General features: G+C 41.7%; 1 protein-coding gene across 2 annotated transcripts in view; it reads right to left on the reverse strand.

Annotated features, from left to right (window-relative positions):
- thoc2 (THO complex 2) overlaps positions 1 to 24,233 on the reverse strand; it is a 140,601-nt gene that overhangs the window by 62,283 nt on the left and 54,085 nt on the right. For both annotated transcript variants that reach the window (XR_013497645.1, XM_078211345.1), the window contains exons 10-17: positions 17,619 to 17,774; positions 15,039 to 15,211; positions 10,878 to 11,073; positions 8,161 to 8,202; positions 6,941 to 7,071; positions 6,752 to 6,853; positions 1,357 to 1,441; positions 67 to 160 (exon numbers count right to left, since the gene is read on the reverse strand). Coding sequence is in view for 1 of the 2 variants with exons in the window: in XM_078211345.1 (XP_078067471.1) it covers positions 67 to 160; positions 1,357 to 1,441; positions 6,752 to 6,853; positions 6,941 to 7,071; positions 8,161 to 8,202; positions 10,878 to 11,073; positions 15,039 to 15,211; positions 17,619 to 17,774 (979 nt within the window). In the remaining variant the exon portion in view is untranslated. The remainder of the gene's footprint in view (positions 1 to 66; positions 161 to 1,356; positions 1,442 to 6,751; positions 6,854 to 6,940; positions 7,072 to 8,160; positions 8,203 to 10,877; positions 11,074 to 15,038; positions 15,212 to 17,618; positions 17,775 to 24,233) is intronic.

The following is a 24,233-nucleotide window of genomic DNA, read 5'->3' on the forward strand; positions in this document are numbered from 1 at the left end:
ACATCATGACAGACCTAATGATGTTAAATTAATATAAATAAACAACTTCTTTTAAAAAAAGGATACAAGCCAAGACATCATAGTTCAAGGAAGTGAGGTATTTCAAAGAATCCACAACAGGAGTAATTAGGTTGTCATATTTCTGAATCTGTGATAAAATCTAAAAAAAGAACAGATGTAAAAGAGACACACTCAATATGGTGACTGGAATAAGAATGACTGACCATTACAAGAGAACCTATTACACTGCAAACTGGTTACTGTTTAGTTTTTTTAATTACATACTGCGACATAAGTCATAAGTTTCTATGATTTCTATGACATAAGGAAGAGTCATCGTCAAATCATTGGATATTTGTCTTATATTAAAAAAAGATGCATTAAAACTAATTTCACGTACAAGTACAGTAAAAGGCAACAAATTAAATTACAGATGTGGAAGTAGATAATCGATTGTTGAACATAAATACAAGAAAGAGTTACCCTTCCATTTATATTGTGCCTTTCACATCCTCAACACCCTCAAGTACCTCTCAGACAAATGCCATTTGCAATGTAATGTGGACAAAGGCAGTAGCTCAATTGCACACAGGAAGTCACTGACATAATCAGCAAGTATTCTGCCCCATTAAACTATCTGAATACAGGGCTCATGCCTCGAGTGGGTTTAGACCCATGACTTTTGACTCAAAGGTAAATGTGCTATCCCTACGCCACGGCGAACATCTTAAAGCAAATTAAATATACATGACCTGTATATTTAAACTCTGCTCATTTAATTAATTTCTGGCAGATATTGGAACTGAAATTGAAGTTGGAAGGAATGACGAAATAATTTTCAGCCTTTTGACTGTCATTCTTTAAGTTAAGCTTATACAATAAAAATATAGCAATCTGGTAACGAGTCAAAAGCATAGTCACCATTTAGTTATATTAAATTTGGTGCATCTACCAGCTTTTTAAAAAAAATCTTGCCCTTTTCAAAATTGAATTCCAAAATATTTGCAATATCAGTGACCTTTGTGCAGTCAACACAGTGTAACACCATGCTGTGATGGACAAGTCAAATCTGTGGCAGCAATGAACTCTTAGTTCAGACAGACGTGGAGTGAAGAATTTAACATTATGTTGGAAACGTTAGGAACTGGATGGAGTCTCAGCAAACCAGATGCTTATAGCTAGCAGTGAGGGGGATTGTTTCATCTCTTAGACATAGCCAACATTCAAATCCAGATTCCAGAATAATAAGTTATCTCATTTAAAATACACCTAGATCACCCAAAATAAACCATTATACTTTCAGCTGGATGCATGTAATTTTCACTTGTACATAAGTGATGGCAAAAGAACACGTACATAATCAAACAAGATTGTTGGATTGCTGTGACTCAGCTTTCCAATTTGTCTTCCAGAAGGCTTTACATTTTCCTTAGTCAATCGCCTGGAAAAGAGAACAACAGAAAATGAAAACATGGTTTTAGTATTATTTTTACATTTGAAGTTTGAAAGTGCATCAATAAATTGTAAATGTGTTAAAAGTCAGAATTAAATAACATTTTAATTAAAACTTCCACATCATGGAAACGGTGATTTGCAGCACTGACGAGAAGCTTAATAAAAAGGGAGAAAGAAAAAGCTAATTAAGAAAGCATATTTCTTTGTTTGGTAGTTGATGGAAAATCAATCATCAACCCTAACATGCAACCATTACAAAGTGGCTTATACTATAACTACAAAACTCAATTAAATGTAGAAACCATCAACATTAAATATAACTATATATCCTAATTTTCTTCAATGTGCATGGAAAACATTTCAGGGTGTTTCACATTACCATTAAAATGTGCACAAAGTTCCCCAAAAAATGCTTAATTTCTGACACTGGGCAGGACCGAATGGCTTTTTTCTATTCCTATAAATTCCCAGGTTACCAAATTTCCTAAATCAAAAGCTTCTTGAACAAAGACAAATTTGACTGACATCATAGGTAAAAGGACATGTCCATATGATCCAAAAATCAGAGTATTACTCTATCACTGATTCAATCCATTCAGCCAGCAAAAAGGACCAATGGATACCAGAGACACTGGGCCCGATTTTACCATCATGTTGCACCCATTTTTAGGCACGAAAACTTGGTAAAGTTGGGCATGAGGCGACGAGCGCAATCCGTGGCCACCTCCACGCCGGTTCCCCCTCAAGGCACAAAAAATGGCCGTGATCGGGACCGTGCCCGAAACAGGCGCGACGGCCATTTAAATGCATTTGCATGCACTTAAATTGACTGACTGGGCTGCACGCCCAACTTTACTGGCACCTCCCCATTTACCACCGTGTTTGCCCATCCGGAATCGGCGTGAAACAGACATGCTCCATACAAGTCCGATTCACACGTTCCATCAGTGAGGGTTAGTGAGGAGGTAACTGCCTTGCGCCCGACGGCTCTCTCTGCTCGAGATTGGTGGGAGAGGTCTGCTGCCTCTCTGCTTGAGATCAGTGAGGGGGGAGGGAGGGTCCGCTGCCACTCTGCCTGTGATCAGTGGGGGGGGTGGGAAAATCACTCTGCCTGAGATTGGTGGGGGGAGGGGAGTATGTCTGTGGGGGCCAGGGGAAATGTGGCATGTGAGCGGCATTCTATCATTTTTTTTTCTGCGCAGGTCGCAGTTGGAGGCGCCAATCGGAGCTGCAGAGTTTCGGGCACATTAAGCCCCACCCACAGGCTTGTGCAGCACGATTCAGACTCGCTGATATTTTTGCAGGCAGCGTGCGTATGGGGGCGCCTCAGAACAGGTCTAAAAGTCAGATCTGAAATACTCCCGGTACTTCGAATCAAAATGGTGAAATTGGACCCACTGACTCATTTTTCCAGCACAAGCAGAGTATAGCACAGCTGCTGCTATCCTTGTTCAAATCTGTGGGGTGGAATTTTACCGTCCTGCCCATCACGGGAATCATAGACAGGCCCATGCAAAGCTCTGTTGACTTCAGGCAGGATTTTCCGGCCGGAAAATCCCACCCGTGGAATGCATTCACAATTTTGTAGATGGGTTCATCTACGTGCCCAGGACAGGCCAGCTGCAAAAACGCTTCAGCATCAGCACCGTCTCTCATCATGATTTGCCCTTACAAGTGTCCTACCACCACTCAGTCTAAGGTCTCCTGAGGCCCAAGATCTTCAGCTCGAACTGGAGAAAAGAATAATAACCACCAATAAGATAATCAAACTTTTTCAGAATCAAATGTCTTTCTCTTTCAAAAGGCTGAAAAGGGTTCCGCCAATGCATTATTCTGACGCAACTTATAAAAGTGCAATCAATTCAATATTGTCCTAGTAAATTACAAGATCCAAACTAATAATATAAAAATGGCTGTCTCAAAATCTCAAGCCAGATTCTGTTTCAAAAATCCCACTGACCCCATCAATGCATCCTGCACTCCAGGTAAGAACTTAGATCCCATTGCTTTCTGTCAATTATTTCATACATGCTTTGAATAATACTGCAAAAGTTCATTGAAAATATGAAGTCAAATGGCAGAAAATAGTGCTGTTCTTAATTGCAGGGCAGTCAGGTCTGGAAACAGCAACTTGAATTATAAAACGTCAGCTATTTGCAGAAAATTCACATCAGTGTACAATATCGCAGTAAATAGATTTTACCACAATCAGATTAATCTAGTTAAACGATATTTTTAATTTCCTATGCAGGAAGAAAATGCCTTTACTGTTACCAGTGCACAATTCATAACTCTCATGGGCATGAGGCTTCATTTCTACTTCAGTACACACAATATAAGATTACGGCAATAGTTCACAACTGCCACTTTTCATGTCCTTTGCTTAAAACTGTTTACTTGATATTAATAAGAAGTCTCACAACACCAGGTTAAAGTCCAACAGGTTTATTTGGTAGCAAAAGCCACTAGCTTTCGGAGCGCTGCTCCTTCATCAGGTAAGTGGGAGTTCTGTTCACAAACAGGGCATATAAAGACACAAACTCAATTTACAAAATAATGGTTGGAATGCGAGTCTTTACAGGTAACCAAGTCTTAAAGGTACAGACAATGTGAGTGGAGAGGGGGTTAAGCACAGGTTAAAGAGATGTGTATCGTCTCCAGCCGGGGCAGTTAGTGAAATTTTGCAAGCCCAGGCAAGTCATGGGGGGTTACAGCTAGTGTGACATGAACCCAATATCCCGGTTGAGGCCGTCCTCGTGTGTGGAACTTGGCTATCAGTCTCTGCTCAGCAACTCTGCGTTATCGTGCGTCGCCTTGGAGAACGCTTACCCGAAGATCAGAGGCCAAATGCCCGTGACCGCTGAAGTGTTCCCCAATAGAAAGAGAACATTCTTGCCTGGTGATTGTCAAGCAGTGTTCATTCATCCATTGTCGTACCGTCTGCATGGTCTCCCCAATGTACCATGTCTCGAGACATCCTTTCCTGCAGCGTATCAGGTAGACAACGTTGGCCGAGTTGCAAGAGTATGTACCGTGTACCTGATGGATGGTGTTCTCACGTGAGATGATGGCATCCGTGATGATGATCCGGCACATATTGCAGAGGTTGCTGTGGCACAGTTGTGTGGTGTCGTGGTCACTGTTCTCCTGAAGGCTGGGTAGTTTGCTGCGGACAATGGTCTGTTTGAGGTTGTGCAGTTGTTTGAAGGCAAGCAGTGGGGGTGTGGGGATGGCCTTGGCGAGATGTTCATCTTTATCAATGACATGCTGAAGGCTCCGGAGAAGATGTCGCAGCCTCTCCACTCCAGGGAAGTACTGGACTACGAAGGGTACTCTGTCCGCCATGTCCCGTGTTTGTCTTCTGTGGAGGTCGGTGCAGTTTTTCACTGTGGCACATCGGAACTGTCGATCAATGAGTCGAGCGCCATATCCTGTTCTTATGAGGGCATCTTTCAACATCTAGAGATGTCTGTTGCGATCCTCCTCATGTGAGCAGATCCTGTGTATACGGAGGGCTTGTCCGTAGGGGATGGCTTCTTTAATGTGTTTAGGGTGGAAGCTGGAGAAGTGGAGCATCGTGAGGTTATCCGTGGGCTTGCAGTACAGTGAAGTGTTGAGGTGACTGTCCTTGATGGAGATGCGTGTGTCCAAGAATGCAACCGATTCCGGAGAATAGTCCATGGTGAGTCTGATGGTGGGATGGAACTTGTTGATGTCATCATATAGTTGTTTCAGCGATTGTTCACCATGAGTCCAAAGGAAGAAAATATCATCGATGTATCTCGTGTATAGCATCGGTTGAAGGTCCTGTGCGGTGAAGAGGTCTTGTTCAAACCTGTGCATGGAGATGTTGGCATATTGAGGTGCGAATTTGGTCCCTGTGGCTGTTCCGTGTGTCTGGATGAAGAACTGGTTGTTGAAGGTGAAGACATTGTAGTCCAGGATGAAGCGGATGAGTTGTAAAATTGCAAGTGGAGACTGGCAGTTGTCGGCGTTGAGTACTGAGGCAGTTGCAGCAATGCCATCGTCGTGGGGGATGCCGGTCTAGAGTGCCGAGACATCCATTGTGACGAGGACTGCTCCTGGTTCAACTGCTCCATGTGCGGTTGGTCTTGAGAGTGCGGATGGCGTTGCGTTGTGCTTGGGTGATGTTCGGGGCTGTCTGGTGAGTGCGGCTGATGAATCTGGTGTTGACACACCTCCTGACGGCTTGGGCATACATGTCAAGTCGAGGGCAGCGGCCTTCCGGAGGAGTCCAATTCGACTCTTCCCTCTTCAGTTGCTGCACTGCGGATCTCTCTGTCGGCTGTTCCGGTTCATTGGCTGTCTCACTGTGATCACTGTTGGCCTCTTGGGGTTTGTGGAAGAACTCCCGCAGCCTCATACATCTCCACATACTTGATATTACACAGAATAGTTGAAACAAATTCAGTTTAAAGATTACATTTTCTCAACACATGTCGAAAACCTTGTTTTAGTACTGAACGAAATTGTAATAAAAAACCTGAACCATAATTACTATTGCTGCTCTAAAGATCTGCTACTAACCATGACAAATCAAGCAAAAATAATTAAATACATTAAATGAGAGGTGGAAGAGAGAGAAGAATTTGTACATACAATCTTGCACATTCACAATATCACAAAGACAACTGTTCACTTATAAATTGTTGGCATTACTATGTAAGCTTACAGAGACAAATTTTCATGGAGCATTGCCCCACATGCAGCAATTAGATAATTATTTAAGATAACCATTTAATCTGTTTTGACATGTTGGGTGCAAGAAAATGGGATCCCAGGAGAATTCCACCAACTTTAATCAATTAGTCCCTTGGGATTTTTATGCTCACTTACACAAAAATGAGGCCTCATATACGCTACTGCCACATCGATAATAAAACTGTTCAACCAAGACACCATTCATAAACAAACAGAACAGCATTGGTATTTGAAGACAAAAAGAAATTCCAAGTTTTTAAAGAAGAATGCTTGCAAATCTCCTAAAACGTGGAGGGGAAAATCCAAGTGTTTTAATCATCATTTAATAATCTTACCACAAAAAAAATGTAGTGTGGCTTAATTAACATTGTCTGGTAACTCGCATGTCAGAAATAAAAATCAATCATCTGTTCTCAAAGTGGTTTGCAATAATCTATGAATTTAAAAATGGCATGTTTTCCAAGGGGGAAAAAAGCATTAACTTTTCTCATCACTATAACATGAAAGTAATAGGACCTTCTGTAATGATCTTTGTTCCAGCTGATTTATTTGAATATAAGATATATAAACTTACTTCATAATATATTTGGCCCTGTCAATTGTCTGAGCTTTGACTTTAACCAGAAGAGGATGGCTACTGTAGGTGTCATTTTTCCACTGTCCATACAAACGATACCTTAAAACAATATATTTGAATATTAATCCACAATGTAACTACACAAGAATAAATCAATATATTTGAATGCTCCTCTATGATAATCACCTATACTGGTACGGGAATGTTTTCAACATTCCCCAAAGCTCTTCGGACATGCACGCATTGGAGTCCATTAAAGTAAGGGAAGGCAGCAATACCTGATCTGCAATACTGAGAAAACAACTCACGAGTGACTCCTGTAGAATTAAACAGTTACACGGTTAGTGCTCTAGAATTGTTTAAGCTCAAGTTCATGCTTATTCACTTTAATATACAACACAGTCCACATTCATTTGGCTCATCAACATCAAATGGCATATTCAACAATGATCAGAAAAACTGTACATTTCAGCAATGTTTAAACCCTTCATAATGACGTACGGTACTTCACTAAATTAAAATAGAGATCTAAGTCGCTAGCATCAGAAAAATTTAAACAGGATGTCAAATCTTGAAAGTTGAGATATTTCACAATGCTCTTTAACAACTGTCTAAGCACCTCTGAATATTTACTGGAAATAGTTTATTCTTCCAATGCAAGTGCATAATTCTCTGAAGGTGGCCAGGCAAGCTGAAACACTTAAGACTTATAGGATCCTCTGGTTTATAAATAGAGCCTTGGGTATAAAAGCAAGGAAGAGCTGCTACACCTCTACAAATCATTAGTCAGACTACATTTGGAGCAGTGTGTTCAGTTCTGAGCACCTTGTTCAACGAAGGATGCTAAAGCCCAAGAGAGTGTGCAACGGTGATGTGCTGGAATGATACCAGGAATGAGGAATTTTAGATGCAAAGAAAAATTTATGAACTTGAGCTTGTTCTCTTTGGAGTAGAGAAGAGGTAACCTTTTTGAGGTCTTCGATTATGAACAATTCTGACAGGGTAAAGGAGGATATTCTGTTTCCACTAGTTGGTATGTCAGTGACTAGGGGGTCACAATTTCAAGATGTCAGCAAGGGAGCTCGGAGTGAGGTGAGGAGAAACTTCTTTATTCAGAGTAGTTGGGATTTGGAATGCGCTGCTGGGGAGAGTAGTGGAGGCAGATTCCATAAGAGGTTTCAAAAGAGAGCTGGATACATATTTGAAAGTAATGCATTTACAAGGCTATGCAGATAGGGCTGGACAATGGGACTAGCTGAGCAGCTCTTTCAGGAGCAGGTGCAGTCATGATGGGCCGAATGGCCCCCTTCTGTGCTGTAAAATGTTATGATTCTATGATATTGCATTGTGTGTGGATGATATATACATTTCAGTAATTTGATCTCCAAAGAATCATAGTAACTTACCATTTTTTCCTTGTCATCTGGTTTACCTCCATCTGATGCATGCTGCGAATGCATAAAAGTATTTGTTAACTCCATTATTTAACGAAGAGTTTAAAAAATGACATGGTCAGTCTCAGTCACCACAACAGTCCAATTACTGGCTTTGCAGGTCAAGTCAGAAACACAATGACAAACCTGCATTTAATAGCAAGTACAATAGGTTCAAGTTCATCATATTGATTAACATGTCCTTTTAGTTAATAAAAAATAAATTTCTCCACTGATTCTCAAACACAAATCTTCTCAAAATTCTCAAACCATTTTAGTCTTCTATTCTTTGAAAAGCCAAATCTTTAGCAACCAGTACATTCAGAACAAAACAAGAAACAGCACCAAGTTTTGCGCTGATTTAACTACATTGACAACTCGTAGTGAGCATCAGAAAACTAACAAATTACTGCATATACAGATGATCTCAGTAAACTAACTTAATTTAACAGACTGGCTACAAATCAAAGATTTTCAAACGTGACAAGCAACCAATGCTTGAGGGGGCTTATTGATAGTCTAACAAGTAGGTCTTGGAGCAAAGCTGCATTATTCACTACACCACAATGAAACAATATCACAAACTCCAAAGAATGGGGATGGTGTCTAAAAACAAACCTTGTTCCAGGGTGATATATTCAGAAATGAAAATTCCGTACAACTGTTGATCTGTCTTTGAGCAAAAAGACCTTCTATTGACAAACCATCTTTGCAGCACTCATCATTTAAAGTATGACACAACAAACTGAATAAACCTTGGGAGTTACCACCCAAACTGGTTCGTCTACAAATTGACTTTGAGCACAATCTTCCCCCAAAAAATTCAAAGTATCATAAAAGCCTGAAAATCGGTACGTTTCACTTTGGGTTTTTTCAGCACGCAATCGTCCCACTTTTTTTTGGCAGTTGGGAGATTCATGCTGGTAGGGGACAGTGGAGCCTAAGCTTGCCAGAGAAGCACAAACATCTTGTCCAAAGATGTGCGGGTTAGGTTGATTGGCCAGGTTAAAAAATTGCCCCTTAGAGTCCTGGGATGTGTAGGTTAGAGGGATTAGCGGGTAAATATGTGGGGGTAGGGCCTGGGTGGGATTGTGGTCGGTGCAGACTCGATGGGCCGAATGGCCTCCTTCTGCACTGTAGGGTTTCTATCTTTTCTATGTTTCTATGTTTAAGCTGGCTGCAGAGCGCACCAATGCCATTGTGCAGGAGCCCCAATCTCCCAGTGCACTGGGAGATCTCCTTAGAAAACCACAACCAACCCCCCCACCCCTCCAACCATGGATTCACCCCCATCATCACTGGTACACCCCCCGCCCACCGTGGACTTCACCCCCACCAGCCCCTTCATTATCAGTGACAGTGACAACGCCCCACCCACCCACCCCCGCCAGATTCCAGGTGGCTGTTAATGTCATAGAGGGCATGCGCATGAAGCCGATCTCACTGGCAAAAAAGGGCCAAGAGGGTGGGGTTTGGCATTAAACCAGCGCAAATTGGATTTTCAGTCTCATGCACTATCTTCCCTGCCCACTGCGTGGTCGATTAGCGCAGCAGGCCAGAAAGATCAAGTGCTAAATTTGTATATACTTTAATCCTTCATAAACAGCAAACTATTGTATTCTAAAATAAATAAGAGTTGTTAATTTGTCTTACACACCAAGTTAATGCTTTGACAAGGTACAAGTGAATTAAACCTGCAGATAACTGAATGACCTGTGGAGTGCAGCAATTACTCTTTAATATTTATTGTTAACGCAAACCATTCACTCTTGTTTCGTGTTTAATAGGGCAAGACTGAATAAATATTAAGCAGTACACTGAACTGACATTTGAGTAGCATTACAATAATAAAACGATTTGTTGTTGATGTCATGGTCTGTGAGCCGAATTGTGAGAAACCAGTCAGAAAGCGATTAGTTTCAGTAAACCTGACAGTAATTTCAAGGCTCAGTATTTGTCAAAATAGCTACTCCTCACATTTCACACTCATTGTGACTGCTGCATGCATTGCACTGGTCTCCTTGACCTTTCATTTTTGCTTTTCAAACATCTTCGTCTCGCTCTCAGTTTTAATTTTAAGTATTCCCCACACACTCCCACCACTCGCCCAAAATTTTACGTAATTTACATTATACAGAATTTACATTAATAGTTCCTTAGTGGCCAAACTTTTACCTTTTCACAATTTAGATGTGTACATGTTCTTGTCATCACTTCCATGATCAATAAACCCATTCAACCTTGCACCACATTTTTAAAAAAAAAAGTAAAGCAGAGTCATATCGGTTGATTGGCCATGGTAAATTGGCCCTTAATGTCAGGGGACTAGCAGGGTAAATACGTGGGGCTACGGGCTGGGTGGGATTGTGGTCGGTGGGCTAAATGGCCTCCTTCTGCACTGTAAGGATTCTATGATATAGGGAATCATTCACTCCAATCCAGACCTTAACCACTCAACTGTGTGCAAAAGATTTTTTTCATGCTGTTGTTCGTTCTTTTATTAATCACCATAAAAGATTCAAACATCCTGATGAAAAATGAAGACTTTCTGGTCAAGTTGCAAACATGTCACTCTTCTAGATTTAAAGAGCATTAAAACAGATACAAGACTGCAACATGCGTAAAAATTTTTAGAATAATGACATATAGATATACACGTCACTTGGAATTTGAATAAAGCTCACACCAACCTCTTTCATAAATGCCTTTCCAATACGAACCACTTTAGCAAACAAGATGGGATCATGCCACAGGTGAGGGCCAAGGTAGCACAGCATGCTGAAGACTTCTTTTCTTAACTCTTCAAATGTTTCTATTGGTTTTGGAGCCCTTTCATTTCTAAGCAATGGAATGACAGCTCCCTTGGCACCCTTTGGTACACCAACTCTGCAAATAAAATATTACGTTTTTACACAAATATAAGCCAAGTTGATTGAAACAGGTCAGAACAGATAAAATGCTTGACATTAACAAAACCCACAGAAAGGTAGGAATACTTTTATGAACTTGTGTAAATATCAGTATTTGGTTGATGCCAATCAAATATTTTGGAAAGTGAAGAATCTGATTTGATGTAACCAGGTTTCATTAGAATAATTCTTGTTGAAACAGAGTCTGTAAACTATTTTTAAAGTAATTCGATAACTGCTTAAAATGGAAGAATATCAAAAAATAATTGAGATCAACCACAACAATGAATTTAGATTTGTGATTAATGTAGGGAGAGAAAACTACCGGCATATAGTTTCTGCACTGTAACATTCTACAGCTCCAAGACACAAAAGTTTCCGTGACTAATCCCTTGGGTTTTTCTCCAATATTTCAAATATTACTTATAGATCTGTAGTTTTCACAATCCTCTCCACGTAATCACAGAATTTCTCTTTAACAAATATCAAACGATTTAATTCTTCAAAAGATGCGTTGACTAGCAGACGTTTTTAACATTCAATAAAATATATTATCTACCAGTTAGTTTAGGGGAGCAAACTTGACATCAAGCTTCTACATCAAATCTGCTCTGCCTATTTGGATTTTGAAGACTTTTAAAACCTCTGAACGTTTTCCTCTTTCAATTTCTCCAAAAGCCTCAATAGTTGGTGCAACTTCACTGCTTGCATGAAAACACTGAAGTCAGAATTTTCCATTTTTTCTGCGCATTCATTTATGGGCAGCATGGTGGCAATAGGCGGCACGGTGGCACAGTGGTTAGCACTGCTGCCTCACAGCGCCAGGGACCTGGGTTCGATTACCGGTTTCGGTAACCGTCTGCGTGGAGTCTGTATTCTCCCCATATCTGCGTGGATTTCCTCCGGTTTCCTCCCACAGTCCAAAGATATACGGGTTACGTGGATTGGCCATGCTAAAATATCCCTTCGCATCAGGGAACTAGCTAGGGTAAGTACATGGGGTTTTGGTAATAGGGCCTGGGTGAGATTGTGGTCAGTGCAGACTCAATGGGCCAAATGGCCTCATTCTGCACTGTAGGATTCAATGATTCTTCACAAAAAAAGAGCTATAAATAAAATGTACCAAGAACTACAGGACAGATGAGATTTTAATGAAGAATTGTACCTTCCTCTGCTAAATGCTTGGATGCTGATTCAGGACAAGCGTCCATCCAGGTTTAATTAAAGTTCAAAGACAGACTTTGGCAATATTCGCATTTCCCATCAAATTAGCGGTTATTATTCACATAAATACAAACTATTGCGCCTGTGGATACGAGTGACTTATGGAAGTCCAATAAATGGTTTGCAGTCAGCACTAAAAATGTATTAAGATTTATTAGTTTTCAAAGCTAATGCTCAGTGTGCCTACATTTACTAATTGATATTAAAAGTAAAGATGTATTTTGCATGACACTGCTTATGCTGAGTTGGAAAATACATTACAAGGCTAAGTGTGTTGAAGCACATAATGTATAATGCATCAGAGCAAATCCAAAATCTATGGACCTTCGTCACACGAAAGGTCATCTCATGTGTCCATGCAAAAAAGTGGAAGTGGAAGAACAAAATAAAATTTGGACATCTGAGGCTGGAGGTCTGAAGACAAGTTTTTTTTAAAGCCACCAGCTCGATATACATTTGTCTCATTTGAAGAGAGTCATTAAAGGTGCTTACTCAGCATCAACAACAACTTGCATTGATATAAATAAAGGCAAAAGACTGCAGACGCTGGACTCAAACAAAAACAGAAAATGCTGGAGAAACTCAGCAGGTTCGATAGCATCAGTGGAAAGAAAATAGAGACAACATTTCAAATCAGTTCTATTTTCTCTACACAGATATTATCTGGCCTGTTGAGTTTCTCCAACATTTTCTGTTTTTGTTGCATTTATGTAGAGCTGTTAATTTATCTCCTACCTATTATTTACAGCCACATCCAAACATACAAAGCAGTATACAAGAGGCTTATGATCTTTATGTAGAAAAATATCAAGCTGCTTCAGAAAAGAATGATCAAATTAAAATGGATGCCAAGTCAATACAGAAAGGATCAGAAAGAAATGGCCAAAACATTGGTCGAAGAAATGGAGTTCAAGAAGGATCCAAAAGGAGAGATGAAACGAGGGCACAGGGATTTATAATGGGAATTCCAGGATGTGGGCCCGGAGAGCAAAACACACTGTCCATGACATGACACATGGGAAGCAGTTAGAGTCAAATAAATTTTGGAGCTCTCCGTGGATGATAGAGGTCAGAGGGAAGAAAGTTCCAGACATAGGAAAAGTAAAGACCATGGAGGGAAGAAAAGAGGAGGTTGATAATTTAATTTGAGAAGAGGTATACCACCAGCATGCATGTGGAAGACCCATGCCTTCAAGTGATCTCACCAAAGAGCAGCAGTTAGATGAGTAAGGAGGGGGCAAGTGCATTCCAGAAGTAAATAAAGGTGCAGGAGAAAGAGGAGAGAAACCATTAGTGGAGATGCTTTGACTATAATCAAATAGTTAAAACTGGAACGCAGCAAGGCCACATTGCTGGATAACGGAGAAACATTGGAGGAGGGTGATATGTTCAGCCATATAAAAAGCTGCAGAGAGGTCTGCGAGGATAAACACGAGTAGTGTCCACATCATGAAAAGTCACAGTCAGAGGTTTTAAATGGGGCAATTCTGTACTTTAGCAGGGGTGGACTAAAGAAGTTCAAACATGGAAGTGCAGGAAGGAAGGTCAGAGATTTGGAAGGCTCCAACATATTACAGGCTTTGGAGAAGAAAAGGGGGTTAGAGAAAAGACCGTTGTTTGCAAAATCAGAGAAATACAGGTTTTTGTTTCCAAATATGGAGTGACAGCAATACTTTGCAAAGGGAGTAAGACAGTACCCGAGAGGAGAAAACTATTTACAATGATAGTAAACATGGTGATTAGTAAAATAACTTGGGTGCTCAACAGTTTAGTGAGAATGGGGTCCAAGAAGCAACAGCTGGGTCTCATGGATAAGCTGAGTTTGAAGGAGTCAGCCAAGAACATGGGGAAAGACAAATTGCTGGATTGAGCCAGTAATATTCAATTGATTACCGCTTTAAAAAAAATGCCATGAGTTTCAGCAACCACTTAATTCTGACTGTAGCCAGGGCTGGCAGGCTGAAGAAAAACGAACCGAGGAGAGGTCACCCAGGGAAACCAATGGAGGAGGAGCGAATAACATTACCTATTAAAGCAGCCAATAAAAATGGAAGGTTAAAAATAGCGTATTTTTTACAGATGGGTATGACAGATGTGATGAGCAAAACAGCCATAGAAAATGATTGCATTTGTTGCATTAAGAGGTCACAGCATCACTTAAGACGGCAAGCAAAGGAAAGGCAATTTTCTGATATTGCTTTACCCTCAATATGGTTGCAGTTTTCAGCAAAGAAAGAAAAACAAGTGTGACTGTTCAAAAATTGCAGATACCAGTTATTTTCCTGTGACATTATACAGGGGGAGAAGGCTGATGCAGTCTTCAAGTAAAGTAACATTACAAATCATGAATTAAAATGCATCAGGGAATGCAGAATTCCTGTGAAGTGACACATTTGATTGTTATTTCCAATATAAACTCATGTACATTTCTGTTGTGCAAACTTGCCATGTTGTGCTGCTCCGGTAGCCAAACAATCCACCAACACTGTCTCATTTCAGGTATAAGGACAGAACACTGGGAAAAGTTGCCAGAGGGCAGCGAGAGCTGGTGGAATTTTACCCGAGCATTACAAGGTGCTTGTGGAACTGTAGACAATTACAGGACTTTTTTTTTAGAAAACCAAATAACATCCATCAGTTAAAAACTAATTAAACAGCACAAAGTAAAGTGAACTCCAGAACAAATTGCACTAAATGAGAACTATAAAATGCCTTTACCTTCTATACAAGGGTTCTGTAATGACGTGAACCAACTGGCAGAGAGCAAGTGCTATCGATTTGTGTGAGGTGGCATAAAAAGGTGGTATCTGATCCATGATACACTGTGCATGATACCAATCACCAATCTTCAAAAGAGCTTCTAATAATCCAAGCTTCTGATTGTCAGGAGGCTGAAAGGCATCAATCATTTTAATTTAACACCAAGGGAAAAGTCATGCAAACTGATCGAAACACAATTATAGCTGCTCTAGATTTGCTTTACAAGTGAAGAATAAAAAATTAACCACTGAGCAAATTATGAAGATTCTCAAGTGAAGCAAAGTAAAGATTTCACAGTTCCATCTTCGACATGCTACTAACAAATCTTCCAGGATACTTGAAGTAAAGTAATTCGAAGACTGGTGCACTGTTACTGCAGACTGAAGCATTGATACAGGCATGTCAAAGATGGGGGATACTTGCTGAAGATGTAATCCATCCAACTCCTGATTTCAGTTATACAGCATGTAGCAGTGTCAACTATTGCCCAATCAAGTGAAAGGATAGGAAAATGAGGTAGGGTTCATCATTCAGCCACTATCATCTACCCAACAGCTAATAGAAAGCAACATCCTGTGATCCTCTTCTGTGTTGATCTTATGAACACTTATTTCTATCGTATCCTGAATTCTCAGCCAAAAATGATTCTAATTTGCAACACTGAGCTACAGGTCGTTGGGTCAATAAAGTCACCTTGCAAATCAAAATTAATAGTGTTATAATCCAGGTCAGAAAGTCCAAGGTATTTTATGAAGTCAGACGAGACCACAAGTTTCGCAGTTTGAATTTGGCGAGGGTAAGCGTAAGATACCTCACTCCAGATATGATTCAAATGACCCACTCGAGAGTTTTTATCAAACAAAGTTTATTTAAGAATAGAGTTAATATATACAAAGAAAATTAGCAATAACTTTTACCAATTACAAACAAGAAAAAAACGACCATGATATTGCATAAACCTAAACAACTAAATGCACTGTTCCAACCAAACAAGCCTCCTTACAAACATATACCCGTCCCAGAAAACAAGAATGCTTACATGATGCTGGATTTTTTAAGCTCTGCGACAACTGCTGTGAATTAGTCCTTCAGAAAGAGAATTAAAACTGACTTTGCAGCCCTGTAACTTCCAGGAGACCTCGAGGTAGAGATAGAGCCACTGCTGGCCTTTAGCTTTTAGCCTGCAAACCACTTCAAAAGACAGAAGCAATACTTGCCTCGAGTTACAAGCAATCCAGCCACCAAGAGCTAAGTTGTCAAAACCAGGGAGACATACAGAAATACTGCTTTTCAGTCTGGAGTTCCAACAGCCAGCAGCCAAAACTGAAAATGAAAACTCTTGGGAGAGAGAAAAAACTGTCCCAACTGACCTGTCAATCTTTCCACAACAATTCAAAATAGGTTGTAAACTCCCAGAGTGCATTAGACCCAGATTAAAAACAAACAAAACCCCATTTAAACAGCAATAAAAGATGCCACTACAAACCTCATTGTGCCAGTAACAAAAACAAAAAAACACAGGCATGCTGACAAACTACAGAGAACATGATTAAAAATATATTGCTTAAAGGCACAGTAGTGTCACAACAGCTTTAATGTATCTCCTTGAATCTCAATGAATATCTGATAAGCTGAATTAAATCAAGTACGAAACAGTGAATACCCTGAAAAGATAAATTATGCAATTTTAAAATGCATGACCTCTGACCACAACATTTTTTTTTAGGTAATCCATCCATCATCAATCAATTGGTGAAGTGGAAATAAATGGTTGAGCGCTTCAATTTTCCAGGTGTCCAGATCAGCAACAACCTGTCCTAGTCCCTCCGAGCCAACACTACAGTTAAGAAAGCCCATCAACGCCTCTACTTTCTCAGGAGGCTAAGGAAATTCAGCATATCCGCTACTTTCACGAATCTTTACAGATGCGCCATAGAAAGCATCCTTTCTGGATGTTTCCCAGCTCGGTATGGCTCCTGCTCGACCAAGACCGCAAGAAAATACAAAGGTAGTCAAGTCCATCATGCAAACCAGCCTCCCAGCCATTGATTCCATCTACACTTCCCACTGCTTCATAAAAGCTGCCAGCATAATTAAGAACCCCATGCACCCCGGACATTCTCTCTTTTACCTTCTTCCGACAGGAGAAAGATACAAAAGTCTGAGGTCACGTACCAACTGACTCAAGAACAGCTTCTTCCCTGCTACCAAACTTTTGAATGGATCCACTTTTATACCAAGTTGAAATTTCTCTACACCCAAGCTATGATTATAACACTACATACTTTCCTTCTCCCCATATGCTCTATTAACAGTATGCTTGGTCTGTAAAGCACGAAAAAAGCAATACTTTTCACTGTATACCAACATATGTGACAATAATAAATCAAATCAAAATCAAATTTCAGACCAAACATTTGAAGCCTTGCTTAGTACTTTATACTTGCACTGGAAAAACCACAAGGGGAGAATTAGTCTAATAACAAGGGGTAGACAACTCATTATCTGAACTAAGATTAATTTATTTTCTAAACTCACTTTTTCATTCTTTTCTTCCTCTTTCTCCTTTTCCTTCTCTTTTTCATCTGGTTTATCTGCAGAGAGTACCACCAAAGTAAGCTTTCGTGCAATTTGCTTCGCTTCAACTATTTCACGTTTGTGGTGTTCTAAAATGGTGGCATCTAATGGAAGGAGCTGGAAGAGCAAAAAAAGACAGACAATTGAAATTAGAGTTGTTGCGCTGAATTGCTCATCAAAATAAGCACCAGGTGTACCATCAAGCCAGAGGGACACGAAGGTCCTGGTGGAATTCAACATCTACGTCTAATTTGCCGATCCCATTCATGCAGTTTGAGGCACTATAAATAGAATTCAGCAACAATATCCCAATTGAGGGGGACAATTAGATCGGGTCCCTGTTCACACTTCAGTAAGGACTGCAGACCATACAAGTGTGGATGCTGAGAGACAGGATCCAAATTGGTAATGCCCATTGCAGGAAAATTATCCCACATTTATTCTTATGAGAATAAGGCATCAATGTGCCAGCACTGCACCCCAAACCAACAATGTTCACCAAAACCTGCCCCCCTCCTCCTCCAGTGGACACTATCCCAATCTCTCCCCCACTCAATTTTCCTGACATACCTCCCCATCAACACTCTCTGCAATGCTCATGACTCTCCCAAATCATTTTCTAGACTCTCTGGCTCCTGTCCAGCCAATATTGTGAAAGTCAGCAACGCAGGGGGTGTAAATGAGCATTGGGAAGTGATGGTTTTGGGGGGTGGAGGGGGGGGGGGGGGGGGGGGGGGGATACTGACAGGGGATGGTGAGTGGGCAGTGACTGGGTGTAAGGGAGTGAGCAGTGACGAAGGGGTGGGGGCATGGGCAGTGATGAGGGGGGCAGGGTGAGCAGTGATGGGGGTGAGGAAGAGGCAAGGTTACTTGGTAACTCATCAAAGGACTCATTGGCCCATTCCCCAACAAACAGACAGCATCTTCAGCAGAAGGGTGCACAAATGCCAGTGCAAACATTACAAACCTTGAGACTTGGATATCCATCCTACATCCAAGTAAGATGTTCAACTACCAGAGAAATGGCAGTTATTAAGCTAGAATGGTTTACTGCTCAGTCTCATTAAGACGCACATGAAACCAACTGGCTGTTACAGTGCTATGAAACATACAAAGGAACAAAAATGAAGTAATGACATGAATAATTTAGATTACAGTTGAAGTTGACGCAACAACTGGACCATGAATAATCTGTACCTAAATTGAGGTACATGTAATTTCACATCATACGTACACAATTAAAATTACAGCTCACAAAGATGACCACATGTACTTCAAACTAGAATCATAGAAACCCTAAAGTGCAGAAGGAGGCCATTCGGCCTATCGAGTCTGCACCGACCACAATCCTACCCAGGCCCCCTATCCCCACATATTTACCTGCTAATCCCTCTAACCTACACATCTCAGGACTCGAAGGGGCAATTTTTTTTTAACCTGGCCAATCAACCTAACCCGCACATCTTTGGACTGTGGGAGGAAACCGGAGCACCCGGAGGAAACCCACGCAGACACGAGGAGAATGTGCAAACTCCACACAGACAGTGACCCGAGCCGGGAATTGAACCCGTGACCCTGGAGCTGTGAAACAGCAGTGCTAACCACTGTGCTATCATGCCACCCGAATCATCAGAACTGAATGCAATTCTGCAAAATCATTGTATTTAACAGTCTCCAAATGGCATCTTTGTGCCAAGTGCTGAATAGATTAAAAGCCTACAACACCAGAACGCATTGTTGCACCAGTAAATGGAAACTAAAACTCAGTTTTAGTTATTCCTATTTAACTAATATGGATTCCCTTTTCTGCATCAAATCTATAAATGGAAAAGGTATATTCTCTCTTTAAAGGCTTCACAAGATGCATGGGGTGCACACTGCTGCCACTGCAGTGAATGCCTAAAGTGTAGATGGGTTTTCAATCTAATGGGCTGCTTTGTCCTGGATGGTGTCCAATTTCTTGAGTGTTGTTGGAGCTGCATACATACAGGCAAGTAGGCTCCTGACTTGTGCCTTGTAAAAGGTAGAAATGCTTGGAAGAGTCATGATGCAAGTTCGCTGCAGAATTCCCAGCCTCTGACCTGCTCTGATGACAACAGTGTGTATATATGGCCCGTCAGGTGGTTTTCTGTTTGATAATAACCCCTAGGATGTTGTTGGTGGGGCAATTCAGCAATAGTAATGCTACTGAACACCAGAAGGAGATGTTCAGATTCATTCTCACTGGTATGCAAATATTACTTGTCACTTATCGGCTCAAGCCAGAAGGTTGCCCAGGCTATGCTGCATGTGGGTATCGACTTCTTCAGTGTCTGATGAGTTTGCAAATAGAACTGAAACAATGTACAATCAAACATTCCCACTTTATGATAGAAAGAAGGGCACCAAGGAAGCAGCTGAAGATGGTTGGGCCGAAGCCACTACCCCGAGAAGCACCTGCAGTGACATCCTGAGTATAAAATAATTGGCTTCCAACAACCACAACCATCTTCCTGTCTGTGCTAGGTATGACTCCAACCGGACTTCAAATTAACTGGGATTACTTCATGGCATACTCGGTCAAATGCTGCCTTGATGACAAGGGCAGCCACTTTCACCTCACCTCTTAAATTCAGCTTTTTTGTCCACATTAATTGATTTTGAACCTGCCGAGGAACTCCTTGCAAATGATGTCAAAAACATTACAAATTTTTCTACAATGGCAAAACTATCAACATCTTCTGGGATGCATTCTCACAGGAAGCAATGTAACATCAATTACATTTTGGTTATCAGCAACTTCAATCCCATCCCATCCAACAAAGTCAGCATGGATTAAAAAAAGGAAAATCATGCTCAACAAATCTATTGGAATTCTTTGAGGATGTCACTAGTAGAGTTGATGAGGGGAGCCGAGAGTGTGGTTTATTTGGACTTTCATAAGGCTTTCGATAAGGTACCATCTAAGAGATTAGCATGTAAAATTGAAGTGCATGGGATTGTGGGTAGTGTATGGAGATGGATAGAAAACGGGCTGGCAGATAGGAAACAAAGAGTAGGAATAAACAGGTCTTTTTTCAAGTGGCAAGCAATGACTGATGAGGTAGTGCAAGGATCAGTGCGAGGACCCTAACTATTCACAAAGTATATTAATGATTTAGATGATGAAATTAAATGTAATGTCTCCAAATTAGTAACGCTGAGTGGGGGGGGCGGGTGAGCTGTGAAAATGCAGAGATGCTTCAGTGTGATTGGGACAAGCTCAGTGAGTGAACAAATGAATGGCAGCTGCAGTATAATGTGGATAAATGTGAGGTCATCCACTTGGTAGCAAAAACAGGAAAGCAGATTATCTGAATGGCTGTAGATTGAGAAAGGGGAATGTGCAACCTGACCTGGGTGTCCTTGTACACTGGTCACTGAAAGTAAGGATGCAGATGCAGCAGGTGGTAAAGGAGGTAAATGGTATGTTGGCTGTCATAGCAAGAGGATTCAACTACAGGGTTGTAGTTATACAGGGCCCTGTTAAGACCACATCTGGAATAGTGTGTGCAGTTTTGGTTTCCTTTTTGGAGGAAGGATATTTTTGCATGGAGGGAGTGCAGCAAAGATTTACTAGACTGGTTCTTGGGATGGCGGAATTGACATATGTGGAGAGTTGAGTCAGTTAGGATTACATTCTCTTCAGTCTGGAAGAATTGGGGGGGGGGGGGGGGGGGGGGGTCATCTCATAGAAATCTCAAAAGGGACTAGACAGGGTAGATGCAGGAAGGATGCTCCTGATTGCAAAGGAGTCCAGAACCAGGGGTCACAGTGTGAGGGGTAGACTACATAAAACTGAGAGGAGGAGAAATTCCTTCACCCAGAGTGAATTGGATGATCAATAATGATCGGCAGAGCAGGCTTAAACAACTCAATTACCTACTCTTGCTCCTATTTTCTATGTTTCTATGTATCCTTAGGCTTTCCATAGAACCATAGAAAATTACAGCTCAGAAACAGGCCTTTTGGCCCTTCTTGTCTGTGCCGAACCATTTTTTGCCTAGTCCCACTGACCTGCACTTGGACCATATCCCTCCACACCCCTCTCATCCACGAACCCATCCAAGTTTTTCTTAAATGTTAAAAGTGACCCCGCATTTACCACTTTATCCGGCAGCTCATTCCACACTCCCACCACTCTCTGCGTGAAGAAGCCCCCCCCTAATATTCCCTTTAAACTTTTCTCCTTTCACCCTTAACCCATGCCCTCTGGTTTTTTTCTCCCCAAGCCTCAGCGGAAAAAGCCTGCTTGCATTCACTCTATCTATACCCATCAAAATCTTATACACCTCTATCAAATCTCCCCTCATTCTTCTGCGCTCCAGGGAATAAAGTCCCAACCTATTCAATCTCTCTCTGTAACTCAGCTTTTCAAGTCCCGGCAACATCCTTGTGACCCTTCTCTGCACTCTTTCAACCTTATTTACATCCTTCCTGTAACTAGGTGACCAAAACTGTACACAATACTCCAAATTCGGCCTCACCAATGCCTTATATAACCTTAGCATAACACTCCAACTTTTATACTCGATACTCCGATTTATAAAGGCCAATGTACGTACCAAAGGCACTCTTTACGACCCTATCCACCTGTGACATCACTTTTAGGGAATTCTGTACCTGTATTCCCAGATCCCTCTGTTCAACTGCACTCTTCAGAGTCCTACCATTTACCCTGTACGTTCTACTTTGGTTTGTCCTTCCAAAGTGCAATATCTCACACTTGTCTGCATTAAATTCCATTTGCCATTTTTCTAGTTGGTCCAAATCCCTCTGCAAGCTTTGAAAACCTTCCTCACTGTCCACTACACCTCCAATCTTTGTATCATCAGCAGATTTGCTGATCCAATTGACCACATTATCATCCAGATCATTGATATAGATGACAAACAACAATGGACCCAACACCGATTCCTGCGGCACACCACTAATCACAGGCCTCCATTCAGAGAAGCAATCCTCCACAACCACTCTCTAGCTTCTTCCATTGATGTGGAGATGCCGGCGTTGGACTGGGGTAAACACAGTAAGAAGTTTAACAACACCAGGTTAAAGTCCAACAGGTTTATTTGGTAGCAAAAGCCACACAAGCTTTCGGAGCTGCAAGCCCCTTCTTCAGGTGAGTGGGAATTCTGTTCACAGACAGAGCATATAAAGACACAGACTCAATTTACATGAATAATGGTTGGAATGCGAATACTTACAACTAATCAAGTCTTTAAGAAACAAAACAACGTGAGCGGAGAGAGCATCAAGACAGGCTTAAAAGATGTGTATTGTCTCCAGACAAGACAGCCAGTGAAACTCTGTGGGGGTTACAGATAGTGTGACATGAACCCAATATCCCGGTTGAGGCCGTCCTCGTGTGTGCGGAACTTGGCTATCAGTTTCTGCTCAGCGACTCTGCGCCGTCGTGTGTCGTGAAGGCCGCCTTGGAGAACGCTTACCCGAATATCAGAGGCCGAATGCCCATGACCGCTGAAGTGCTCCCCAACAGGAAGAGAACAGTCTTGCCCGGTGATTGCCGAGCGGTGTTCATTCATCCGTTGTCGCAGCGTCTGCATAGTTTCCTCAATGTACCATGCCTCGGGACATCCTTTCTTGCAGCGTATCAGGTAGACAACGTTGGCCGAGTTGCAAGAGTATGTACCGTGTACCTGGTGGATGGTGTTCTCACGTGAGATGATGGCATCCGTGTCGATGATCTGGCACGTCTTGCAGAGGTTCTATGGCAGGGTTGTGTGGTGTCATGGTCACTGTTCTCCTGAAGGCTGGGTAGTTTGCTGCGGACAATGGTCTGTTTGAGGTTGTTTGAAGGCAAGAAGTGGGGGTGTGGGGATGGCCTTGGCGAGATGTTCGTCTTCATCAATGACATGTTGAAGGCTCCGGAGGAGATATCATAGCTTCTCCGGTCCGGGGAAGTACTGGACAATGAAGGGTACTCTGTCCACTGTGTCCCGTGTTTGTCTTCTGAGGTCGGTGCGGTTTTTCGCTGTGGCGCGTTGGAACTGTTGATCAATGAGTCGAGCGTCATATCCTGTTCTTATGAGGGCATCTTTCAGCGTCTGGAGGTGTCTGTTGCGATCCTCCTCATCCGAGCAGATCCTGTGTATACGGAGGGCTTGTCCGTAGGCATGGTACATTGGGGAAACTATGCAGACGCTGCGACAACGGATGAATGAACACCGCTCGACAATCACCAGGCAAGACTGTTCTCTTCCTGTTGGGGAGCACTTCAGCGGTCACGGCCATTCGGCCTCTGATATTCGGGTAAGCGTTCTCCAAGGCAGCCTTCGCGACACACGACGGCGCAGAGTCGCTGAGCAGAAACTGATAGCCAAGTTCCGCACACACGAGGACGGCCTCAACCGGGATATTGGGTTCATGTCCCACTATTTGTAACCCCCACAGAGTTTCACTGGCTGTCTTGTCTGGAGACAATACACATCTTTTTAGCCTGTCTTGATGCTCTCTCCACTCACGTTGTTTTGTTTCTTAAAGACTTGATTAGTTGTAAGTATTCGCATTCCAACCATTATTCATGTAAATTGAGTT

This window comes from Mustelus asterias, chromosome 4 (assembly GCF_964213995.1).
Source record: "Mustelus asterias chromosome 4, sMusAst1.hap1.1, whole genome shotgun sequence".
Taxonomy (NCBI): domain Eukaryota; kingdom Metazoa; phylum Chordata; class Chondrichthyes; order Carcharhiniformes; family Triakidae; genus Mustelus; species Mustelus asterias.